The sequence below is a fragment of the Setaria viridis genome, chromosome 2, assembly GCF_005286985.2.
Source record: "Setaria viridis chromosome 2, Setaria_viridis_v4.0, whole genome shotgun sequence".
In the NCBI taxonomy this organism is placed as follows: Eukaryota; Viridiplantae; Streptophyta; class Magnoliopsida; order Poales; family Poaceae; genus Setaria; species Setaria viridis.
The window spans coordinates 31077982-31087333 of record NC_048264.2 but is presented as its reverse complement, the minus strand read 5'-3'; the positions used below and the strand labels follow the sequence as shown (position 1 = coordinate 31087333).

The following is a 9352-nucleotide window of genomic DNA, read 5'->3' as shown; positions in this document are numbered from 1 at the left end:
GAACAAGTGTGTTCGGTGTCAACTGGTGCAGGTAGATATCGAACAAATGAAGTATGTCCACGACAACAGGATCCAATCCAAAGCGAAGACCAGCAAAAAGAAGATCCCAGAAGATGACAACCTCATTGTCCTCAGGTTTAGGAATAACCTCGGAACCAGGAGCCCTGGCAGAAATGACCATCATTTTGTCTTTCAACATAACAATGCTTTCAGAGTTATTCGGCTCTCACCGAAGACGATGATCTTACGTATCGCTTGGTCTTCATCTTCATCGCCTGAAGGACCCTTACGCTTTGGAGCCATGAGGAGCACTAGACGAACTAGATTCTGGACGAAGAACTAAAGAAGTTACCCAAGCAATGGACGAAGGGGGCTTCGAACCTCTGGCAATGAAAGCGATAGCGGTAAAAGTAAATGACGGGGCCCACACGGGGGTATTTATAGGCATGATGGAATAAAGCGGTCATGAGGGTAAAATGCCTTAAAAGACATTGAATAACATCATTAAAAATAATAAGTAAAGGGTATTAAAGTAAAATCCTTAATGGGCCGATCTTGGGAAGTTCCGAAGGATGGTTGCACCATGTTTTTAGGGTCGTCAGTTCAGCCCATCAAGAGAAAAGATGGCCCTCGCTCACGAGGGGCTACTGTTGGGGAAACAACCTTCGGAATCCCACTCGGGAGGAGAAGTCCTCTCGCCACTAACCATGATGGCTTGTTTGATTGTGGCGAACTCTGAGTGCAGGGAAGAGGATGATGGAAACGAAGGACCTTATGAGTACGAAGGGGCCTTCGGAACACGACGGGGGCAGGATGGCCCTCAGGACTCCCTGGGTGGAAGCTGTTGCGTTCCGCTCATTTTCGGCAAGAGTTATCCGAGGAGGGAGGAGCAAGGTGACCTGACAAAAAATCATTCGACCTCCAAAGGAGCCAAGCACGCGTCGGAAGACCACATTGGCCGCCACGTGGAATGAAGGAGCCGTACGAGGAGCCAACTGAAAGAGTCTGTACGAAGACCGTATTCCCCATTGTACCCTAGAATATTCCTCGAATCTAGTTGTTGGGTAACGGTATTTTGTAATTGTACTTTGTGGTGGTTGATCTCCCTATAGAGGTGCCACTGTAACTGATGGGATGGTTGGTCCGAAATAAATGAAAATCAATGCCATTTAATGTTCTTCTTTACTTTTCATTTTATTGTTATGGTGATCTCGATTTTGGACCGTTAGAAGAATAGGATACCCCTTTGGAGGAAGAACTCTCGGGCTGTTGTGACGAAGCCCACTTTTGGGTCATTTTTCACCAACAATGGTGTAGGGGAAGGAAAGACGTTGCTGCAACCTAACTTTTGTGATATCATAAAAGTTTTCACTGAGGCCTAGGTAGAGAACAGATAACATATGAAAACATTATTGGATAAAATTGGAGCAAACCCGAATTGTAATAATGACATAATCCTTAATTAATTTAGATAAAAGATGCAAGTTACTATATACAGAACATCAAATCAAACCATGATATTTGTATTAAGAAAAATATTAACATTACATATTACAAAAGGAAAACATTGTTTGAAATTACACTGGGGATGCAAGGACGGGTTCATGCAAATTAGTCGGATATGGAAGTTAAACCTCACATAATTTGCATGTTAAGTTTGAATTGTTTCCTGAGTATAGAAAGTATGGCTGTAGATACAATCAAAATTTGTAGCTACATTTCTGCATGACTCGCATTGAAGCTGTATATAAGTATATAATATTGTATTTCCAAATCTAGCTGCGCAGTTCCACTAATAATCAAATAAAAGAGTAGTGGAAAATTACAAGAAAGCCGTCAGCATAATCTCCGCGTATGTACCTTCTATGTACCTATTGCGGCAAATGTGATAGGCATAACCACTCACATGGTCGTGTGAAAATGATTGACAGTCATGCGCTTTGCAGAACATCGCTGTCCTTAATGCTTTGAACTCCAGTAAGGGCCAAAGCTGAAAATAAATGTCCCGATGCCCTGTACCTCAAACTGACATTTAGAATGGATTCACTGATCATGACTCAACAACGCTGCTCGTAGCATCTGACAGGAAGCAGAGACCAATATCTTCTGACTTAAGAGATGCCCGGAAAGAATGGTCAGAACGAAGGCATTTTCATTCTTCGCTGTGTTTCTCACATATACAGCCAGGCAAGGGATTTGCAAAGAAAGACTCCTCTAGCTTTGGGAATTCACCAGGCTCCCTAAAATATGGAGCACCTATTCTATCTTTGTGTAATCTTTTCACTTCTGAGCTGAAAATATCCCAGGGCACTCTTCCTTCATCAAATTCATCTACCAGGTTCACAAAACTCATCCTGCAGGACAAAGAATCAGGTATTCAGAAAAAGAAAAAAAAAAGGAGGAACTCGGAACAAAGACTATTTCAAAGAACTGTTTCAATCACTTGTTTGTAACACATATCACTAGGGTGTACGCTCATTTGGTGCAAAATAGAATCGACTGTAACATGTTGCACTACTAACAGGAGAAGGTGTTACCTGTCTGGGTTAATAGTCTTTCTGAAGTTCTCAAAACGTCGATGGCCTTGTACAGCTTTTGCCATATTTCCGTCATAAGTATAAATAAAGACATCACTCTGGAGAGCCACAATGTAGTCAAGACCAGCAAGCATATTCTGATGGTTTTTGAAGGGTGCAAGTTCCTTTTCTGTTGCCAGTGTAGAATGAGAATAAATATTGGGAAAATCATCCAACAGAGCCTTCATGCTTCCATTGCCAAAAGCTTCACCAGCAACTAAGTAAATTCTGGTGCTTCGTGTGAAACCCAATCCTTTGAGTAAAAGTGAAGTTTCCCTTGGAGTCAAAGGACAGCCACCAAGACTTCTTCGCTCAGTAGCATTGATTTCTTTCTCTTTCCAGTGACTTACCTCATAACGCATCTTACGCAATTCCTCGTCTTCTAATGATGTTAAGCTATGGCTGCAACCAGTAAAAGCTAGCATGTCCTTTTCATACCTGGAAAATACCAAAACTGATACAAATTAACCAATTGAGCGAAGCCTGAAATGTATAATTTAATATCAGTGCAGCTTACTTTTGTGCATGAATACTACAGTTTGTTAATGCATGATTTACCATCTTAATGTGCTAGGGCGCAGCTAGAGAGTTCAGTAATAAGCTGCATTTAGTAATTAGTATGGTTATTTAAGGATTGCAAGTGAAGATTCAGCTTCGCCAGAATAGCTTAAAAAGCTTTCAAAATTTAGCACCATTATATTGTAGAAATATTGATGCTGCAGTTTCAAGAACTTATGGCTAAAATTTCATGACAAATTTTTATACTGATTAATGATTGAAGCAATCCAACTTTGGTTGAGAAGATGGTTTCATGAAAGATCTGTCAAGCAGCATGCCTATTTAAGATCATCCACCATATACTCATATATGCAATTCAATTTATCTACAAAACATTACAAAGAGACCCACAGCATTTGCAGTTTCCGAAGCTCACTTATGTTCCATTGTAAAGACACAACATAGTAATTCCATCTTTGCTAGCTTTGATATAGCACAATGATTTAGGTAATCTGTCCATACAGTGCAACCTTTACCATTTAATATTTTGGAGATACGCAAATTATGATTCCAATCATCCTATTGTTGCAAATTATAAAACAACAGTACAGGAAAATAGTTGTAATTAAGAAAAATAAATGATTGCACTAAATAGACACAGAAAACAACAGCAAAAAAAGTTCAAAATAAAAGCATCCTGAGATAAAGGGTCTTGCCTTAGATGGAGAGCAAGATAAGGGCCTCCATCTTGACGCATCCTTGAAACCAAGGTAGTACCAAGATCTTCAATTGTATGAGAATATTTCAAAGATCTGTAGTTAACTCGGCATCTTAATTTTTGAATATAACTCGGAATGCCATTGTTAGCCAGGCGAGAATCTGTATGTGTGAAGTAAATGACTTTGTGTTTCTTCAAAAGAGGGAGGATTTCATCTCTGTAATAGCTCACCTGCCCAGAATAAAATAGTTAGTGAGTGCTTTCATCATTTATCAATTTAAATTATCAGCAGATATCTTTTTTCAACCTTCGACCAAGATATCGGAGCTTTAGCCAAAGGTTCAATTTGACTGTATTCAGTGGGCAACGTTTCAACAATATCAATGTCTTCTTTCAGTGACTCGATGAAGTGCCTCCAGTTGAAAAGGTCCTTAAATTCACTAGTGAAATGAAGAAATGAGAAAGTACATTGACTGCATTGATTGACAAGTCTAGCATGGATTAGAGATAAGAAGTTTGTGGTTGAAGCCCCAACCTGTCATCTGCCCAGTATGATGTATGATCAAGTGAAGGTAGAACCAGTGTAGCCTTCAGGATCTTAGCAACAGCAACCATATCGCATATCTGCAATGTGGATGACAATGCCATCAGATATCAGCCATCAAATACAGATAGCAACCTAAGACTGATCCACAGGAAAGTAATCGCACCCCAAATCTCATTTGATTCAAACCTCCATTTGCATTTATGAGGATGTAGCCATTTGTATGAGAATCTTGCTCTACAAAATTAAGAACAAGAGACCAAATCATGTTAACAAACACCAGAAGAAAGCTTAGACATATTACTGCCATACTAGAAAGCTTAGACATATTACTGCCACACTAACCAACTTACTTTTATGGGAGTTTGAAACAATGCATTGTCTAAAATTTGTACTGCTTGGCTGAGACCAGACATCAAAGGCCTACATGAAGCACCAAAAAAAAGTTACTTTCCACAAATCACTGCCGACCAAAGGACAGGTCTAGGCACTTAGGCAGAGATATATTACTAGCCTCAGCCACACTTTCTTCTCTTCCACCAATGCTAGATTCCACTGTCATCAAAGTCCTGTCACTCTCTTTTCCTCCCATGAATCCAAAGTGATGATCAACTTGATGCCCTTTATCTCTGGAGAAGGAGACAGAGAGATCCTAGAAACATGTACAAATGCAGACATTTTACATTATAATACCAAACAATCTATTTCCTAAATGTATTATCTAGATCATACAATAATTTTGGGTTAATTATAGAAACTTCATGAAATGTTCAAACAATGACGATAGGCTGATTAAGCTCAGAGCATACATAACAATATAACATGATTGAAAAGAAATCCATGCCCGGACAATCTTTACCTATAATTTTAGCTACAGTAAAGGCAACTCTATTTGGCTTTCTTGTTCATTTCTATTTACCTATAATTTCAACCTTTTCGCTTTCTTATCCATTTGGCTTTTCTCATTAATTTCTATTCGCGTGCTCATCATTTTCCTATTTCCCATGGAGCCTCTTAATTGGGAAAATTGGTTATGTAGCACTAAAAGATCACGACTTCCGGAAAATACCATTCAAAAAGCGTGCCCCCGTAAAATACCATCAAAAGTTACAAATGTTAACTGAAAATATCATTCCATTACATTTTATTCACTGAAAACTCATTTTCATCTCTTTGACTTACATAAACTGACTTAAAATGACATTCTACCCTTCTTATCCTCCGGAGACCAGAGATGGGATCGATCCTTCTCCCAGTCAGCGACCTCATCTAGATGCCGCTCCTCTCCTCCGCACGCTCCTCCCACACTCCTCCGAGCACCGCCGCCCCTCACCCACCGGCCGCCGCGACACCACCCCCCTCCAGCTCTCCCCAAGGGCGATGCCACCCTCCCTGCGAGCTATCCGCTAGCAGTGCTGCCTCCCTCATGCGCAAGCACAAGCTCCACTCTGCTGCATGCATGGAGGACAGAGCGGAGGGCTGTGTGCCACCCCCAAATTGCATCAATTTGAGACCCCCACTCGTGTAAGACCGTAATGCTAGTTTGCTTGTGGATTTCCTGAAGACCTTGCTGGATTGGTGGCTCCGTAACAAGACATGAGTGCAGAAGTTTATCGTTATCAGTTCTCTCGCCGCATCATCTGGAACTAGCTTCAATGTACATCCATGGGAACAAATTGCAGTGTTTTCCTCCCATTGATGCTATCATGCAGTGCTTCGGGCGGCAGGCACCACAACTATGGGCAGCGGCGCATCGCAATAACGGGCACCTTGAGCCCAGGCGTCCGCATGGCGCGGAAGGGCAGCACCATGGGTGGCGCGGCGGCCGACGGCAGGCCTGCTCCCTAGCATCCAATTGGCCTGTATGATTAGTAGCTCCGCTCTTGTGTTTGTTTTCTGGTTCCCCGCTGAAAGGATCATGGGTATTTTTGTCTTGGTTAACACCGTTTGTGTCAAAACTAACGGAATGCTAGTTTCAGTTCAAGTTTGCAGCTTTTGCTGGTATTTTACGGGGCTGAGCACTTTTGGTGGTATTTTACGGAAGTCGCGATCTTTCAGTGCTATAGAACCAATTTTCCCCTCTTAATTTTCTTCGTTCCCTTTCCTAGAGTTCCTCTTCCTCCTAATGCTGGTGGGTGGTGGCGGACTGGATTGAGGCAGGGGCACGAGACCACCTTGCATGTTGGCTCAATCAAACACCGTTTTCGGCTAACCTTGTTTAGGTTAGGGTGAGCCATAATCTATATAAGGATGCAGATTTGAACTTTGAATGGAATCCTAGTGTCTGAGCCCATCATTCGGCTTAATGGTCTTGATAATTAATAAGATGCCAAAAGGGTATATGGACCCATCAAGCAGAAAGAAGCAGGGTCTTCGTCTTCCTCTCAAAGTGGACAGGCAATGTTGCTATTCTATGCACTGTGCACAGCCAGCGGCAACAAAGGAAGAGGAAGCTGTGGGTAAAGATCAGCAAAAGAGGAACATCCACAACGACCGTGGTCCATTTTTTGCAGTGGGGTCACATGGGTTGCGGCAGGACTGAGCCAGTGCAATGGCCCAATGGATTAGGGTTTTCCGTCATTTATATAACCCAGTTGATAGAAAAGCAGACTCAAGAGAAGGACTGGATTGACGGCATAGGAGGCTGCTCAGCATGGGGATGGACTGTTAATTGGATATATTAAAGCTCCTCAACAAGGACATTTTTGAGAAACTGACAAGCTAATAACAAAAGTACCCTTAGAAATAGATGGTTAGATTAGATCAATGATGCTCCAGCGGTTTAAAGTATCATAAGCTCCTGTAATTATTCTGTGTAGAGAATAGAGAAGTCAAACAATGGCTAATTGGCTGACTAAATAGCAACATAAGGGCACTGCTCCAGTTAATGGTGAGAAATAACAAAATGGTTGCAGCTTGCTATGAGCAGTATTAAATAAGGAGTTCTCACTGTATAAGCCCAAACAATCAGTTCACAGATTAATCGTATTAGCTACCATATGCACCTAGGGCATGTAAAGACTATGGCCAAGAAAAAAAAATGCGCACATGGGACATAAGGGTATCTTGACAGAGGAAGATGCACAAACACCCTATAGCAACTAACTCTCAATAGCCATTAGCCAGTACTGCAAAGCTAGCGTTCTCTTAGCAAGCAAGCTAGTCGATGACTCAGCAATTGTGAAACAGAAACTGTCCCAAAGTGCACATGTTTTCTCACCCATGCCTATCTGAGAAGTTCCATAGAAGATAAATTCCAAACCCTCTTCTTCACACTAATTTCTTCTTCTTTTTCTTTTGCTAGACCAGTGTCCTAGATCTCTCAACCAGCTCATCACACTAATTTCTACTCCATCCATTCCAAATTGTAGGTCGTTTTAGCTTTTCTAGGTGCATAGATGTTTGTATGCATAGGTGTATGTCTAGGTGCATACAAACATCTATGCACCTAAAAGCCAAAACGACCTACAATTTGGAACGGAGAGAGTAGTATCGAAACTAAGAGAACAAAACCAGAGAGCAGGTCTCACCATAGTTGCGGTCATAATCCCATCGCGTGGAAATGCAATATTACAACTGGGAATGACAAGGATCATAAATTATATGCAAAGTGGCAACTGACAAATGAATTCAGAAATTCGTGATGTTTTCTGTTTGGAGACCCCGAGCTTGCAAGCAACTGAACTAACTAGTAGGCTGCGAGCATCATTTATTGATCGTGACAAGTTCGGATAAGAACACTTGAGTAAAAATTTGCAGCTCTCATCGGACACAACGAAACACAACGAGCAGTTGATCAAGAAAAAAAAATTGCGAAATAGCATCTGAATGCGCAGGTAAATTTCCCGTTCCCATACCTGCAAATCCGCGTGTTTGTCGTCGCCAGGGAGCACGAACCACCCGCCCGCCCAGATCTTACCGACGCCAAGGAGCAAGCACACGCCGCAGAATGCGAGGAAGAGCATGTTCCCGAGCTTCCTCCTCTCCCGGATCCCCAGCCCGAGCCCCAGGCCGGCCTCGACCGCGCCGCCGCCTGAGCCCGGCCGCTTGAAGAGCCGGAACCGGAGGTTGTGGTGCTGCTGGCCCTGGTGGTGGTGTAGGAGGCCGCCGCCGCCGCCGGGGCCCGCGCCGCTCCCGGACGGCTCCGCGGCGTCCCCCGGCGGGCTCCCCAGCCCGTCGCACCTCGGGGAGCGCGGGGAGCCGATCTGGAGCTCGATCTCGCCGCCCCCGCCGCGCTTGAACGAGTTGGCCCGGCGCGTCATCGAGCCCCCGCCGGCCACGCGCGGGCTGTGCAGGCGCTGGTGGTGGTGGTGGTGGTGGAGGTGGTCCGCGCCGCCCCCGCCGCCGCCTCCTGAGGTCCCGGCACCGGCGGTGCCGCTGCTGCCGCCGTGCATGGGCTGGTACCCCATGTGGGGAAGCGTCAGCGCAACCTCCAGAACTGGCGCAAGCTCTCCCAGTGTTGTTCCCACGTGGTTTACGACATCTTGTGCCTCCGCTGCTGCTGCCTGCTGCTGATGATGATGATACTGCTATTATGGCGAGATTAGGGGAGGCGCCATTAATGGAGCTCTCGGTGGGGAAGTGAGAGGGGAGGAGTGTGAGTGTGGCGACGGGAGGCGCGTGGTGGTGGGAGACCGGGACGGGGCGGCCGCACGGAAACGGTCAGACGTGGCGCGGCAATTACGGTCCTGCCATTTGGACGCGTCGGCGCGCGCTCGTACGCAGGTGCAGATTTCCATTTCCTGCGAGGCAATACTGAGATCTCGCGGGCTCAGCTGGTGGAACGCGGCGCGGAATTTTCCGCTCTTTTTTTTTTTTGCCTTGTCAGCGAAAGGCAGGAATCGGCACCAACCGTTTGTCCGAGCGGCGGCCGGAAAGGTTCAGCTGACGTTGCCGCGTGAATGTAACCAGAGGGCAACTGGATCGCAACGCTGCATGAGCTGACGAACACGGGGTTTGGAGCTGTTTCTACTGGCTGGCTGGGATGCAAGGGATGCGTGACGATCCAGTGGGGTG

The 9352-nt window shown here is 44.6% G+C and overlaps 1 protein-coding gene across 1 annotated transcript; it reads right to left on the bottom strand.

Moving 5' to 3' along the window:
* Positions 1–1622: 1622 nt before the first annotated feature.
* On the bottom strand, positions 1623–8983 carry LOC117844820 (O-fucosyltransferase 35). Its single transcript, XM_034725614.2, has 9 exons — positions 8194–8983; positions 4851–4988; positions 4690–4759; positions 4503–4573; positions 4328–4416; positions 4100–4232; positions 3791–4023; positions 2538–3014; positions 1623–2354 (listed from the first exon to the last, which is right to left on the bottom strand). The coding sequence occupies exons 1-9, from the start codon at positions 8743–8745 to the stop codon at positions 2153–2155; spliced, it is 1965 nt and encodes a 654-aa protein (XP_034581505.1). The 5' UTR covers positions 8746–8983; the 3' UTR covers positions 1623–2152.
* Positions 8984–9352: the final 369 nt, after the last annotated feature.

Excerpts from the sequence above, each read along its gene's own strand:
- LOC117844820 (XM_034725614.2), bottom strand. The coding sequence starts at position 8,745 with ATGGGGTACCAGCCCATGCACGGCGGCAGCAGCGGCACCGCCGGTGCC. Across the intron at positions 4,760-4,850 it reads GAGAAGAAAGTGTGGCTGAG|GCCTTTGATGTCTGGTCTCA; the intron begins GCTAGTAATATA and ends TGCTTCATGTAG. Across the intron at positions 4,574-4,689 it reads TGTTTCAAACTCCCATAAAA|AGCAAGATTCTCATACAAAT; the intron begins GTAAGTTGGTTA and ends TTAATTTTGTAG.